Source organism: Aptenodytes patagonicus, chromosome 4 (assembly GCF_965638725.1).
Source record: "Aptenodytes patagonicus chromosome 4, bAptPat1.pri.cur, whole genome shotgun sequence".
In the NCBI taxonomy this organism is placed as follows: Eukaryota; Metazoa; Chordata; class Aves; order Sphenisciformes; family Spheniscidae; genus Aptenodytes; species Aptenodytes patagonicus.
Genome location: NC_134952.1, coordinates 1,286,507 through 1,302,007, shown reverse-complemented (window position 1 = coordinate 1,302,007; position 15,501 = coordinate 1,286,507). Strand labels below are relative to the sequence as shown.

At 53.6% G+C, this 15,501-nt stretch overlaps 1 protein-coding gene across 4 annotated transcripts in view; it reads left to right on the top strand.

Annotated features, from left to right (window-relative positions):
- The window catches only part of RAB11FIP5 (RAB11 family interacting protein 5), a 44,717-nt gene extending 29,997 nt beyond the window's left edge, over nucleotides 1-14,720 (top strand). Inside the window, exons 4-7 of one of the 4 annotated variants that reach the window (XM_076335634.1) lie at nucleotides 330-2,189; nucleotides 2,793-2,933; nucleotides 8,986-9,175; nucleotides 10,271-14,720. In XM_076335634.1, coding sequence (XP_076191749.1) covers nucleotides 330-2,189; nucleotides 2,793-2,933; nucleotides 8,986-9,175; nucleotides 10,271-10,480 — 2,401 coding nt within the window. In that variant the 3' untranslated portion in view covers nucleotides 10,481-14,720. Of the gene's footprint in view, nucleotides 1-329; nucleotides 2,934-8,985; nucleotides 9,176-10,270 lie in introns of all 4 variants that reach the window. The other 3 variants (XM_076335635.1, XM_076335633.1, XM_076335636.1) reach the window with 3 other exon arrangements.
- Nucleotides 14,721-15,501: the final 781 nt, after the last annotated feature.

The window sequence follows — 15,501 nt, the reverse complement described above, 5'->3', positions numbered from 1 at the left end:
GTGTATGCTTACAGCACTGTCACGGCATTAACCAGGAGGACTGTTTTGTCTTCCCTCCACAGCCTGGAAGTGTCTCCTCAGGTAGAAACCAGCTCAGATGCTCCTTCTCATTTTCCTCCCTGCTCCCCTGCCCAGTTTCCTCCTGCCGCTGTAGCCCACCTCGCTAGCATGCCAAGCGCTAACCTCTCTCCCGCTATTGGAGACAGTCAGTCTGGATGCTTGTCCCTTACCAACCCATTCCTCAACTCCCTGCAGAGCAATCCCTTCTTTGAGGACCTCCTCGCTGACCAGGTACTAAATTCTCCTTCACCTACTCACTTTTTCTCTAGTTTCCCGTCTGGGCCGCATGCTTCAACAGAGGTCGCTGGGAGCTTTTATTCCTCTGAGGATTGCAGTCCCTCTGCCTCCCTAAGACATAAAGACCCAGAGAGGGAGTCTCCAGCCAAAAGCGTTTGTGTCCCCGTGCCAGAAACTACTCCCCCATCACAAGAAGACCTTCCTCCTCCAGACGAGAAACCCGCCGTCCCCCCTCCCCTCTCGGAGTGGGACGATACCTTTGATGCCTTTGCGACCAGCAGGCTCAAACCAGAACTGAAGAAGGAAAACTTCTTTGCTTCGGTGGCAGCGGAGGGCATGGCTTTCATCGATGATCCCGATGCAGCCAGCCCAACGGAAAGATCAGCCGAGCCGGCTCGCAAGAAGGGGACGAAGGTATTTGAAAAAGCCGATTCACAGATCGGCAGTGAAATGCCCACAGCTCTACGGTCTTGGACAAATTTCTCCAGTTTAGATGTGGGGGCAAACTTGGTGAGCACAACCCAGGAAGCGACCGTGATAGAAGATGTGCTGAGCCCTGTGTCTGCGGGGTCAATGGGAAGGAGGAGGAAAAGCAGCACGCCTACAGTTTGGACAGCCGCGTTTGCATCAGGAAATCCAGGGGAAAAAGAGGCTTCAACACCACTAACTGCTGAAAATAGTGCTAGGGAGGAAGGGGACAGTAACGAGGAGGAACTCTCTAGTGCAGGGACAAACGGATGGATGACCATAGCCACTGAAACCGCTCCTGACCTGTCAGAGAGCGCCCAAAGCGTGGCTGAGCAGGAGCGCGTGGGTCAGGAGAGCACGTTCGGCCCGCGGCCAGCCTTCCTCAGCGAAGGCGCCTTCGAAGCGAAGAGTGGATCTCGCGCCGCCGCTTGTGTGTTGCCCAGAAGCACCTTGGCCCCTGAACCCGTCTCCGAAACCCCGCCGGACAGCAACGTGGCGGCCGTGCCCCCACGGGTGCTCGCCGATGTGGCAGCAAAACGGTTCCCCATGGCCCCTGAGCCAGGGACAGAGCCCCAGGGTGCTGGTAGTGGGGAGGAAGCGTTCGACATACGGACTTCAGTCTACCGGCTCCAGGCTAGCATGCGGCTCGAGGCCAGTGAAAGCCGTGTAAAACTCAGCTCCGACATTTGCGAGAGGCACGTTGTCCTCTCTCCGTGGACAGGTACCCGAGAGAGGGAGGAGATGGCGGCTGGCTCGGCCGCGCCGCCCCCCAAACCTCCGAGGTGGTTTGCAGCCACGGGCAGTGGAGGGGACGGTGAAGAGGAGGATGCTTGCAACCCGCAGCCAAGGCAGCGAGGCAGTGAAGAGCGAATAGAAGACGTGGAGGGCCCGAAGGCAGACATGGAGCTGCCGAGGAGCCGTCTGAGCAGCGAGCCCTCTGTCCTGGCATCTCCCAGCCCGCCCGCACTGGGAGTGGACATACCTGAAGCCGGGAGTGAGTTCCCGGTCCCTGAGGATGCCGAATCTGCCGCTGCAGACTCAGCAGCTAATTTGGAGGCGAGAGCTAGCGACCTGGCAAAAGGGGACACCTCTTTGGGGGAAGACTGGTCAGAGATAAACAAGACAGATGCGGCTGAGCAGTTCGAGACTTGCCCATCGAAGATCTCCCTAGACGGATTAGGCCAGTCGGCTGCTAAGGAGAGCTGGAGCCAGCCAGGTTTATCTCCTCCGATGGGGGCCGCAGACGGCGCCGAGTGGGACACGGCCTCCAAACAGGAGCCGTTCCCTGAGGAGCTCAGTATGTCGGGACTAAACCCACCTTCCAAGCTAGACCTGGGCCAACCGGAAATCTTCTGGACGGCTCTGGAAGAGCAGGAGGCAACCGGTCACCCTGCGGGTCTCGGCCCGGCGGTGCGACCCCAAAGGTTAGCGTGTGGGGAGAGTCCACCCCAGCCGGAGCTGGCATGGGGTGATGGTGAGGGACGGCACGAGCCAACGGCTGGCCCCACTGGGCGAGCGGGAGGCCAGCCTGAGTCTTGTGCCCCCGTGGCAGTGGCCGGCCCTCCCCAGGAGGCAGAGCAGGGCAGACCCCCCGCCAGCGAGCCCGAGGGGCCATGGCGCCGATGCTCAGCAGACAGCAGGATAGACTTCAAGAAGGCTGATTTCTGGAAGCCAGATAGGGTGGAGGAGAGGTGCGAGCAGAATGCTTCAGCCCCGAGAAATCCCTTTGCTCCGGCACTCAGCCCAAATGCCCCAAGCAATCCCTTTGTGGAGAAGCCACCAGACCCCCTCCCTGTTCAAGCTGTGCTGCCCGAAAGGCTTGGTCAGGGAGGCTTCAGCTTCATCAACCTCCACGAGGAAGCCCTTGGGCAAGGCTTCCAGCCCGCTAATCTTCCCGGGGACCCGCTGGGCAAGCCTCCTTTCCTGCATGACAGCCAGCCCTTGGCCTTCTCCACCCCTTTCCTTGTGGCTGCAACTAACCCTAAACAGTTTGATTTCCCTTCCCCTGTTGCGTGCCCCGCGAGCAGCGGGGTCCCTGCCGCGACCAGCCGCGCAACCGCCCAGCCCTGCCCTTTGCCGCAGTCCGGTGACACACAAGCTTCAGCGCTCGTGGTTTTGCCCAGGGAGACACAGCCAGCTGAGAAGCCCTTTTTCCAGCAGATGACCAGGTGAGCACTCTCCGGGGAAGGCGAAGGGTGTGTATTTGGTAGAGGTGAACCCTGTCTCCCTTCTGCTCTTATCAGGGGGCTAATAAGTGGACCCCGGCTCAGTGTCAGCAGCTCACGATTGCGCTGACTCCAAGGAGGCCGCTCCATGTGTTGCTGCGGGTCCTCTCTCCCCTCACCTTCCCGTGGTCCCAGAGAGTCCAGCCTGAACAGCTTGAAGCCTTGGCGCTCTCGGATCACGGTGGGGAATGGCCACTGGTGTCCTGTGTTTGCCCTAAACTGGGGCAAACGGTTTGACGCATCCAAGACCTGCCCCAGCTGAAAATTCAGCCACAGCAGAATTGCATCCGCATTTCACTCGATGCTAATTTTGGCTCCATCATCTTCCCTGTGCTTGCAAAATAGGTGCCTTTTCCATGTCTGCCAGGAGAGTTTCCAGCCGTTAATGCTCTCATGAGTTCCTTCATGGCATGTGCGCAGCTACTGCCCCTTCCCTTTTCATTAATTCAGCTTTGGTTTCTTTCCTTTTTAAACGACCGTCAGGTACTAAAAACCTTCTTCTCTCCATAGCAAAAAAAAAAAAAAAAAAAAAAAAAAAAGTAGTTTCACCAGGGTGGTGGCAAAATGCCATTCTCCCCTCCTTCCTGCCGAGATGCCCGTTGGTTGTGAAGCACGTGGGACTTAGCCTTAAGGATAACAGGAATGGGAAGGGGGGTACCGTGGCGGTGCATCAGAGGAAAGAAGGGACTGTTCCTCCTCCCAGGTCAGTCTTGGGCTTGTAGAAATGCCGTGAAGCAGAGAAAGATGCTGAGTTTAGGGCATGGAGTCTTGCTCTGTGTCCTTCAGCTCGTCTAGTTTTCCTGGTACGCCTTCCCCTGGATTGTCATGGGCTCTGTCTGCCCAGAGTATCAAGGATCAAGCTCTTACAGTTTACATGGGGATCTGGGTCTTCCAGCAGTGATTTATTTGATCAGCCTCACTTCTGCGACAGAAGGCAAATGGAGCTTCACGGGGGCACTGAAATGATAAAATCCCGACTGGCCCAAGAACAATGTTGGTCATGGCCCTGGGGAGAGAGAGGGCAGGAGGATGGGGACAACAGAACTTAGCTGAGCTGCAGCCCTTCTGCATGGGGATCCCTCCTTGGTTCGAGCGTGCGTTTGATGTGCAAAATGACCTCGGGAGCAAAAACCAGCAAGAGATGGGTCTGTTAGCTGATTTTCTTTTTTCTTCTTCTGTATTGAGGCCAGATCCTCAAATCATTCTTAATTGGATTATTCATCCTCCCAAAAAATTACCTTGTTCAAAATTTGCAGATAGCAGGTATACAGAAACCTGAATTTTTGGTGGTTTGTTAGGTTTCATGGAAAGAGAAGTGTCCTGCAATCCCAAAGGGTAAAATTAGGCAATGAGAGAAGTGTAGTCCCAGGGCTCTCTTTGTCAATAGTATATGCTCACAGTCACCTTCGGGCTTGACTGTGCCTCCATCCAAGGGCTGACTGGCTCATGGGAGGAAAGCGGGCTTGGACCTAAGAGCTGGTCGTCATGTCAGTGCTGGCTTCTGTCATGACATGTCTGAGAAGTCCTTGAACATCTCTGCTCTGGTTTCTCTACCTGTAAAACGCGGATGTTTTGGATACTTGCTGCTGTGATTCGAGAAGCTTTGAAGAGTTACTGAGGTCTCTGTGGAAGGCTCTGAGGATCTGAACTACTTTATAAGGTTGGGGAGATGTGACTAATTGTCATAGGGGGAGAGAGGCAGGGTGGAAAGGCCCTTTTCCGGGTGCCCGTGGTGATGCTTGCCTTTCCTAGAATCATCTCCTATTAGGCTGGTCAGTGGCACACAGACAAAGAAAAGATACGGTAGAAAAGAGGTGGAAGAAGAAAGGAAAGACTTCAAAATTAGAACAGGCATTAAGGCTTAGCTGGGTCAAAAGTGTCTTTCTCTTCCATCAGATAGAGGAGGAGCTAGTACCTGGTGTGGATTATTGAGAGTCTGGTGTGCTGGGGTTATGTGCCCTCCTTGGGAGGGATGGAAACTGAGTGTGGGGACCCATGTCTCTTCCCAGGTGGCCAGAGTGGCTCTCTGCTGATCATCTTGTTCAAGATGGCAGGTCAAGTGGTAGACCTGTATATCTGAGTGACACCAGCACCTCCTGCCTAGTCTGGCTGGGGCACCGCCTGGTCACAGTGAGCTGGGAGGTTGTGCCCTCCTGGAACAGCTTCTTGTGTGCCAAATTTGAAGATGCAACCGGGGAATTCAGAGTCCAGAAGAGCATGTGTTGGGATTGCATTTCCAGATCCTTCCCGGCTCTCCTGCAGCGAGGGAGGGCTCTCGCCCAACAAAACTGTTGCTGCTGGGGTAAGGTGGGTGCTTGGAGCATCAGCTGCAACACTCAAGTGTACGGAGGCTCCCCTTTCTGCTCTTTGGGGAAGGGCGGGATGATGCCTTCACTGCTGGGAAGGTGTCTCTGGTCACACCTCCCTGGTATGGGTGGGACCTATAGGACAGCTCATGGCAGTGCTCTGGGGACTCCGCTGCCTTGGAGGAGCCCAGCAGTTGTGCAGCTCCTCACCCATGGATCGGGAATTCAGATGTGCGACTATTGCAGCATGTCATGGCACTTGTAGGTGACAGGATTGGGGATGTCACAGGTGCCGAGGTGGCATTGGCACACGCTGCTTTGTGCCTTCCCGACATCAGGAGTGCAGCAGAATCGTCCTCTTCTGAAAACGAGGTTTCAGGTTAAATCACGTGCCAGTCTTTGTGATCTGAATGTGTTCCTTGTGGAGCCCTTGGAGCTCAGGGAGTGGCTTGCCACATCCACAGATAGACCTGGGAGAAGAGTTGCTGATCCCAAGTTCAGTCATTCCCTTTTCTCCACGGAGGGCTGGCCCTCAGATGCTGTGTGCTGCTGCAGACACAGCAGCTTACCCACGAGAGACTGATTGCCTTGGATTTGTTTTCTTGTTCTCTGTGAGAAGCATTTTAATAGGTTGATAAAGACTTAATTTCCAAGTTGCTGTAGGAGAATCTCCCCAGTTTTCCGCTGTGCTCAGCAATGACCTCAGGATCATTGGTGAAAGCTGAACTGTGACACAGCAAGGCTTGCTCAGAGAGAGGGGCCAGGGCGGTGCCACTGTCATCCTGAGATGTTTCATCTTGAACGCATTAAGCTTCATCGTAGACTTATGTCCACTCGGAGATGCAGTACTGGATTAGGCAGGCTGTCGGTGTGAGCAACTAATTCTAGTCTGAAGTTCACATTCATCAACTGGCAGATGGAAACAGGTCCAACTTCTCAGCAGATCCGTCAGGACTTCAGATGTGGCCATGAGACGTGAAGTAACCTCTGCTCCCCTGGAAGTACCCGATGCCGACCATCCCGGGGCGGGACGCAGGTGGAGGAATGCCTCCTGCTTTCAGAACCTCTCAGAGTGACAAGCTGAGGGGGCAGAGCCCCTGCTTTGCTCAGCAGGAGCCCTGCACACACTACCCTCTCAGCGGGAAAGATGGGATAATGATTTTTTTTTTTTTTTTTTAAATACCTTTTCCAGCTCTGCAGAAATTGATGTGTTCCCACTGGCTGAAAGCTGCCTGCGACCAGACTTGCAGTGGGAAATGTCCCCCTGCTTTCAAAATGCATCCAAGCTATCCCACTGGCATCCCAAGGCTGTTGCTGGTTTTCATTCTGTAGAGTGGCCTTGGTAAGTTTGGTCCAAAAGAGGTCCCCTTCCGAGGTTTAAAATGGTTTGAGTGTTCGTGATGGCCAGTCAGTGCCCTGCAGACCTCTTGCTTAGGGGTGTCAGTCTCCTGCTTCTGCAGCCATAGAATCATTGAGGTTGGAAAAGACCTCTAAGATCATAGAGTCCAACCATCGACCCAACACCACCATGCCCACTAAACCATGTCCCTAAGTGCCTCATCTACGCATCTTTTAAATACCTCCAGGGATGGTGACTCCACCACTTCCCTGGGCAGCCTGTTCCAGTACTCCAACAATTCCAATGTTCTGTTCCATACTCTGGTCTTAGTCTCTGCACTGGCTGTGGGGATGCTGTGGGGATGCATGAGGCGACGGTGGCATTTGGGGCTGCTTATATTCGGATCTGGCTGTGACGAGCAGTCCTGGTGGCTCCCCGGCCGCTCTCCTTCCCAGACACTGTGTTTTGAAGAACGGTAGAAGTCCTACAGTGGTAGTAGAGCTGTCTTCCCCATATCCCTGCAGTGAACCCCACTCATTTGGGGCTAGGAAGGAGGCTAGCAGCAGTTCAAGCAAGCAAAGTCATTACTTCTGTTTTTTAAAGGACTTGGGAATGAGCAATTTTTCAGGATCTGTGCATGGCCTCTGGTCCGGTCCACCCTCACCCCATCTTACGTCATAACAAATGGACAACTGCTGGATCGCTTGTAATGCGGCATCATGGTGTTTGCAGCTCTGCTGGTGAAGGGTTTAGTCCAGGGTGGAGAGTGCTTGAGGCTGACGTGCAGAACGGCAACTTCTCCAACCCCTGGCACTGTCAGTGGACTCCCACTCAGATTTGTGGGATCCCTCTCCATCCTTTCAAGCTGTCCGGGAACCCTTGCCTCTGTCCACGTGCTTGGACAGCTCTGACAAGGGTTGTTGATTTTTTGGCTTGTTGGAGCTGGTCAGTGGCTACCATTGCTGTCCTCTCCTAGCAAATGGATGACAGGAGGCATCATCGTGGTTGAAGAGGACTTCTAGACGTGCCCTGTCAGCACAACGGGGAGATTGCTTGGTACATCCTGATCCCGTCACCACTGACAAGGCACGAGGACACCAGCCTTGAGGTCTTGGGCCATCCACCTGATGCCTTATGTCATGCTACCTTTGTCCCAGCCTCACCCATCATCTCTGACCTGGAGCAGGGTTGAAAGCCACCTGCTCTGCTTTCGAAACGGAAGTAAAGCACAGTCGAGCGGTTACAGCACGAGCTGGACTTGAGAGGGGTCTGTCCCAGCCCGGCTAACAGCTCACACGGTGACTGTGGGTGTTATTCCTCCTCTCACAACCCGTCCTACCAACACCCTGAGGTCCCCATTTGTAAAGAGAGACTGCGCTTGCCTGCCTTGCTTGAGAGCTCCTGCGAGCAAGGTGTGCCCCTTCCCCTGCAGTGTCGTTTGGACGCACAGCAGTTGGGATTATCACCCTTTGCAGGGTGGCTGCTGCATCTGATGAGTGCAGAGGCTTTGCAGAGCTCCCGAGTAGATTTTACGATCTTTGCATCCCGAGTATGGTGCACAGGTCTGCCTGTTCCTTGCAGGAAGGTAGCATCAGGTCACTTCTCTTTCCATCACGCTGAAAAGCAAACTCACTTTGTTTAAGCCCAGAAACAATCTTTCGGGTGAAGAGTGAGGCAAAAATAAATGAAAATGTAATTCCTCCTTAAGTGACAGAGAAGGTGCATTCAGATACCATCTCCTCGCCTTCCCTTTTGGCTAGTGGAGGGGCACAAACTCTGTGGTGTCTTCCAGGCAGGTGGAGCCCAGCTCTTGGGCTGAGGCAGTGCAGGAACTGATGCACAGTGGGCCAGGAGCATCCCTGAAGCGTCAGTGGTAACCCCAGACACTAATCTGGGGGCTCCTGGGCAGCAATATGCCCCTCTGGGCAGTGGATGTAGCGACCCCAATTACATTGGACCCGGGTTAAATTTCCCCCAGCTGTGCCAACACCTGGCAGCCGGGAGCTTCGACCCACAGCCCTCTCAGTGTGGACTGAGCTGCATAGGTGTGGGCACTGGGGACCTGTTCTGTATCTCGGCCGAACACGTGTCCTGGGGCTCCTTACCTCGTCTCTGGGTGGAAACAGTGCTGGAAAGCGCTGTGGGCTGCCTACTCTGCAGGACGCTGGCTCTCCTCTCTCTTCTTGGAGCAGGTGAGCTTTGAGCAACACAGGCACAGAGGATTTAGCTGTGTGGAGCTGACTAAATTTGATAAGTGGGTCCCATCCCCATAAAAACCATAGGGAGAGCCAGCCGCGTCACTCCACAGCTTGGCAGGGTGTTAACTGTCCAACCTCCTTGTTCTCCTTAGTCCTCACCCAGTGAAACCCATCAGCACTGCGGTGCAAGAGGTCTCCAGCGAGAAGAAGCAGCAGCACAGGTCCAGCCTGACGACCGCTCTGAGCAACGGCCTAGAGAAGCTGAAGACAGTCACCACGAGCAGCGTCCAGCCTGTGGCCCCATCCTCTCACCTGGAGAAAACAGACTCAAAGAAGTTAAAGGTAAGAACCTGCCACTGAGGTGAGAGCTGCGTTCCCGCCTGCTTGAGATGTTCTATATTTGGTGACAGAGGTGTAGAAAACTGGTGTTGGAGGAGGTAGAACGGGGTCCTGCCACAGTGTGAGCGGAACCATGTGTATTAACCCTGATATCCTTGCTCCTGGTTGCCCAGCCTCCCACTGGCTTCCCTCCATGACCTGGCCTCTGGACCTTCTCACCCCATCGTTCTTCTCCCACTGCTTGCTTCGGTTTGGGATTTTTATTGTACAGTGTGTGAGCGAATGCCTGGTTATCTGCAAGACATGAAAGGTGGAGGATGTGATAGCTGCCTGATTGAAGGCCTGAAGGGTTTTTTTCTGCTGACAGAGGCAGAGGGAAGGTGCTTCCTGGAGCCTTGCTCAAATGTTGCTTGCCTGGCTGTATTTTAAATGCTGGCATGTTGAGGCAAGCGGAATACCTGTGTGATGTGTCTGAGGGCACAGTCTCATGGGGTTGCCTTCTCCTTCCCTGCTGCTCTGTTTGCCTCCCCAACTTGACATGTAAAATGCTGCTGCTGGGGTTCACCTCGTCCTCTGGGAGCTCCTGAGGGGTCTTTCGGCTCTTAATTCTCTTCTCCTGCCATCATCCAGGCCTGCTGCTGGAGGACTGGGAAGCCCCAGAGAGGGGGAGTAGCTAATGCCAGGCCTCATTAATGCTAGGCTAATGGGCTCCATTGTGCCTACGCCCTTAGCTTCTAACTGCTGGGGGAAAGAGGTTTGACACAGTCTTTGGGGAAACCCTGTTAAATGATTCACTCAGCCGGTGGAAGTGCTTAGCAGTCACCTCGAGCCGTATGGAGAGGGCTGCATTGGCCTGGATGTCTGGGCAGTTGTTCTGTCTCCAGTATTTTTGGGCGACTGCATGGCACGTGGGAAAGCTGCTTTGTAAAGACACAACGTGATAGCTGCACAATGTCTCCAGCCCATCAGGTCAGATTTGGAAAGAAGGCAGACAGAGAAAACATTGATTGCTTTGGTTGTTGCTGCATCTTGCAAACACTAAAGGGAGCAGTGGTTTTCATTTGACTCACTGAATGTTCCTCTTGGTTTCTACCACAGGATCCCACCGTACTGGACCAGTCAGCTAAGTATTATCACTTGACCCACGATGAACTCATCCAGCTCCTGCTGCAGAGAGAGAAGGAGCTGAGCAAGAAGGAGGAGCACATCCATGAACTGGAGAACTACATTGACCAGCTGCTGGTGCGCATCATGGAACAGTCTCCCACGCTCCTCCAGATCCCGCTGGGGGAAAGCAAGACCAAGTAACCTCTCCCCAGAGACCAGCATCACTTGCCTAGAGCACTTCTCCAATAAACAGGCTGCAAACATCCCTGCACTCCCCCCTCCTCTTACAAGAGGGCTCCAGTGGCTTCTGTTCGCAGAGTTTAGCAGGAAAGGTTATCTGCTCCTTCCCAGCCCAAGCTTATCCCAGCTCTGGCTCCAGGGAACTATAGGGTGGTGGGTTGTCATCCACCCTGTGGGGAGGAGCAGAGCCTTCCACACGAGGCAGAGGCCTCCTTAGGTTCCTGTTGTTGTGACCAAGTGGCCTCTTCTCAGGCACTCATCCTGCCAATGCTTTAAGTGGTCCATGGACATTTGAGAGCTGGAAACCAACCTCCTCGCCCATGGCTTCATCCTGCTACTGCTGCTCTTCTGCCCACGCTCCACATCTCTTTTCTCTGAAGTGGTGTACCCTGGCTGATGGATGATGTTAACTTGGTTGATGACATCGGTGATGCTTAAACTCAGTACGGGTCTACCACCGAGTTACTGTCCCCTGAGCCTGCTCGGCAGGGCAGCTAGGGGAAGGGGCTACTGTTGGATGCCTCTTTTCCTTCCTGCCCCATATGTTGTACCCCCAAATGAAGAGTCTTCGTCTGAAGAGCCAGCTCCAAGTTGTGCCAGTATCTGACCGTATGGGAGATGCTACACAAAGCGACAGCGCCAGGGTCGGAGGCCGTAAAGGACTCAAGCCGACGTCACTGCCTGATTGTGAGCGGTGCCGATTCCTTCGCTGTGTGCATGCATAGTCTCGATGCTGCCTCAGTTACCCAGCTCAAAACTGAACTTGCAATATGGGAGAAGGGCCAGTGATGGTTTGTGCACCATCAGTACTGCAGGAGATCTTCTCGCACACCACCCAACCTGTCACCGGGCTGGCTGGCACCAGTGTGCCCTGGGGGGGACTCCTGTATGTATAAACCACAGCTGAATTTTCTACTCAGTATTACACTCCCTCTTTCCTGCGTCCACAGGAATTGCTTTCCACTGGCTGTCCCCCCCCACCATTGACTTTCTGTCATCTTTCTCAATGCAACAGGAAAATGCCATTGGGACCGAAGCTCGTGTGCAGAGAAGGAGGTCTGACCGCCTGGCCACCTCTATGCATGACATCCTGCTAGGTCAGGCAGCCGTCAAACACTCTCTCTGTCAAAGCTAGCAATTCAGTAATCGTCGTAGACCCCCTTCAAGCCAGTATTAGTGCCAAACACCGCTTGAATCGTATCACATACACATGCCAGCGTCAGGTCTCTGGCGGCTTGGGCCCACCCTTAGGCATTGTAGGCCACCTCTCTCGGGAGTTGAATGCTTCTTGCTGCTAACTGTTGAGTGACCGTCCAAAGGCCTCTGATTTACGTGGTTTAACAACCGTGGATAGTGTTAGCCTGAGGCTGGTGAGCGATGCTCCTGGCCACACCAGAGTACAGCGCAGCTTTTGATTTGGAGATGCTGTGGAAGGATACAGAAAGGATGTTGCTCCCTCTCGTTCTGCCAGGATTTTGACTAGAGAAGGTGCCCGTGCAGGCGGAGGGTCGGTTGGCGTGGGACTTGAGCTGTCTTGACATGTAAGGCATCTTCTCTCTCCTGTACATCTCCCAAAGTTACTGGATTCTTTTAAAACCTTCGTATTGTATACCATGACTTTGAAAAATCGTGCCTTTTGCAATAGGATGATAGCAGTTTCCTACCAAAAAAGGCTCTGAAATCCAATTCTCAGTTCAGCGCAGCCCGTCTTGGGCAGCTTTCTCTTCCGTTTGCCTGCTAATCTGAACTAGGGTTATTTTTAAACGCAGACAGCAGAGCCTTCCCATCCCCGTGTGTGCAGGTTGCTTTTGGTCTTTGGCAGGAGTGCTGCACGGGCAGCTCACGTGACACGGGAGGTAGAGATATTAAGAGATGACACTGGAGGAAGAGCAGGCCAAATGTTCCAAGACAAAATATGGCCGGATAAAGACAATATTGGGTCATGCTCAAAGTCTGAGGTTGGAGAAAGTAGGCTGTCGGAGTAAGAGGTATCAGGTGAAGAGGAGATTTGGCGTTGCTGTCACTGACAACGCTTGGTCATATCTAGCCTGTAGACCATCACAGGAGAAGGAGGATTTGTCACCTGGGAAGATATCGGCTACGAGCCTTTAGTTCCTACCTGCCTTCGCCCCTCGTAGGAAGTAATCTGGGATTTTGCACTTCTCTACTTGCGTCTTCATGTTCCTCCTCCCTCTGTGTGTCTCAGGTGCAGGGACTTTGCTTCTGGTGTACAATGTGAGGGTCTGAGGGAAGGTGTTTCTCTCTCCTTATAGAACAGTACCAGAAACATCTCTCTGCCTGTATAATCAAAAGATCCTCTGGCCTGAGAGCAGCGTTCCTTTTCTGGGTGGATATCTCTCGTGGAGAAGCCCTCCCTTTTATCTGAAAGCAGGCAGGGAGGAGTTGTGGACAGCCAGAAAGCAGTCCAGCGTCAGAAGAGCGGCGTGGCGCGGGCAGGAGGGCCGGGAGAAGGGGCAGCCCCGCTGACCGGCGGGGATGCTGAGCGGTGAAGGCTTATGTCAAGCGGGCATTAGTAAGGGGGAGGCGTAGAGCTGAAATCTCACACGAAGGCCAGTGGCTCACGCTGGCTCTCCGCTCCCTGAAAAATAGCTGCTTCCTGGGACTTCTCCCCCGTCACCGATCGGCGTCGTAGGTGCTCCCCACACACAAGTGCCAATGTTTATAAGGATCTTGCTGCACCTCCTCCCTGCCTTCTCCCCCTCCCTTCCATCGCGTTTCACCGCCTCCCTAATCCCCCCTCTGCCTTAGTCAGCTCTGCCTTTTTTTTCTCTCCAAAGCTTGAATGTTTTGCACTTTATGTATTCAAGTTAATCTCAGAGCTACAGCAGGCTGTATCGGGTGTACGGCCTTTTCAGCAATACGTGCTTCCTCCCGTGTCCTGCCTCCGTTGCAGCGGCGCACCACAGTCCCCGAAATGCCTTCCACCGCAGGAGCCCGTGCCGTCTCGGAGGAGGCTGGAGCAAGCAGGGCTAAAACGTTCTCGCCTTGACTTTGCGATAGCAGAGCATCTCCAAAGGCTGAGGCAGGGGTACGGCACGGGTGCCTTGGCATCGCACATGAGACGGGGGGCTATGGAAAAAAAACAAGCAGTGAGGACAGCCAAGGCTGCCCTGATGTTTCGTGTCTGTCCTCGAGCGTTCAGAAGTCCAGAGCTCTCTACAAATGATGACTTGTGCTTAGGAAAAGGCATCTTAAAGATGCTTCTGTCTTCGTTCTCTGTTTCTCCACCCCGCTGTCCTGCAAGTGTGGGTTTTTTTCCCCCACCACACAGTTTTTATTCTCTGAATAAGAGCAAGCAAGTTTCGCTACGCCACACAACAGCACTGAAGCCGGAGTCTGCATAATTTTTTTGTTAAAACCTCTAAGTTACCAATGGGAAATGGTTTTGAGGACCTAGATGTTTTCTCGTAGAGGGGGGGATGAGAAAAAGAAGCGGGGGAAACGTTCTCAAGTTGCTCATGTCCCGAATCTCCATATTTAGCGATTTATTTGCAAAAATAGGGAGGCAAGCAGCACTTCTGGTCAGTGTGCAGGGTAACACTCCGAGGTCTGTCGCTCTTTGCTGAACCGAGCAGACGAAAGGGTTTTGATGGGCCAGCAGCAGCTTTTCACTGGTTCCGTTTTAAACACGGCCATAACAATTACTCTGGATTTTTCTTTTGCCTCCTGGTCTTGTCTTTCTCTTTCCGTGCTCGAGCTGTTTCACAAGGTCTTCCGCAGGGTGCTGTTCCTCACAGCTGTGCTCTGCTTTTGTTGTCAGCCCACAACTGGGTTTCTTGCTTTTTAAGAACTCTGGCCAAGTGATTTATTTTTGCCTTGACTGGCCCTTCTGGCCCGGAGTCATGGGCCAGAAGAACCGCCAAGGTATATCCTTAAACTGGAACTAAACCTGAAGGGATGCGGATACTGAAGTGTCACGTAGACTCAGCCTTATGACTTGTCTGTGAAGAAACCGCCGTGTGTTTCGTGTTATAAACGTGGGGTGGAAAAACATCCCAAAACGGGAGAGAGAAGCGTCAGGGTTTTCGGAGTTGTTGATTTCCCTGTACTTCACGTTCGCAGGAAGTGGGTTCTGTGTGTTTCGTGTTTTAATAGTTGCAACTAATGTTTATAAAGAGCTTGTTATTTACGTTTTAAGCACTTTAAAAAAAAAAAATAAAAGTTGTTCAAGCTGTTCCTAGATACTTCTGATTTATTGACAACAGCGTCTGTGCTGATAGCGCTTGGACAGTGAGTGACATTTATCTGTTTATTTTCTGAAGTGGGATGATGGTGTCCAACTTCTCCGGCAGCTTTTCCAGCGTCGTTAACAGTCCCCAAGCACCCGCCGCCGCGGTGGCTGCGGGGGGGTGGTGGTGCTGCAGGGTTACCTTGAGTTCCTCTCCGAATATTGCCCCTGCCTCAGTTGATCGGTGCACCTGAGGGGGTGTAAGCTCCTCTTGGCTTTCTTTGCGTGTGCCTTACAGTCGTGTTGCGTGCTGAGCGACCGCAGGAGCTTGGCTCGGGTGGCCACGCTGCCCTGGGGGATCGGATCTGCCTGCAGCTCCCTTACTGCTCACTGTTGACTTTGCCCCTGCGTAGCCGGAGGGTAAAGGTTATTACTGCATTCCTGAGGATTTGTGGAAAATCAGCAGCTGAGTAGAGGAGAGAGACCCCACTGCAGCGTGCTGGAGGAAGAAGAAAGGAGAGCTCGTGCTGCGTGGTAGACGCAGGGGGGAGTTCAGCCTCAGGGTGCCTGGTGAGGAAACCCGGCTTCCTCGGCACCGCTGCTCACAGGAACGAGCAGCTTCTACCCGCTCTTCGTGGGCATAAAGCACTTGCGTTTCTCCCCCGCCGTGCAGCAGACCTTGCTTGGCACAGGACTGATCCCCAGCCGAGACCTTCGCCTCCAGCTCCTCTGCCCTAATCCCACCCACCTGTTTTACCGCTCAGCTGTTTTCCTTCTCAAGGCCCGCTGCTTT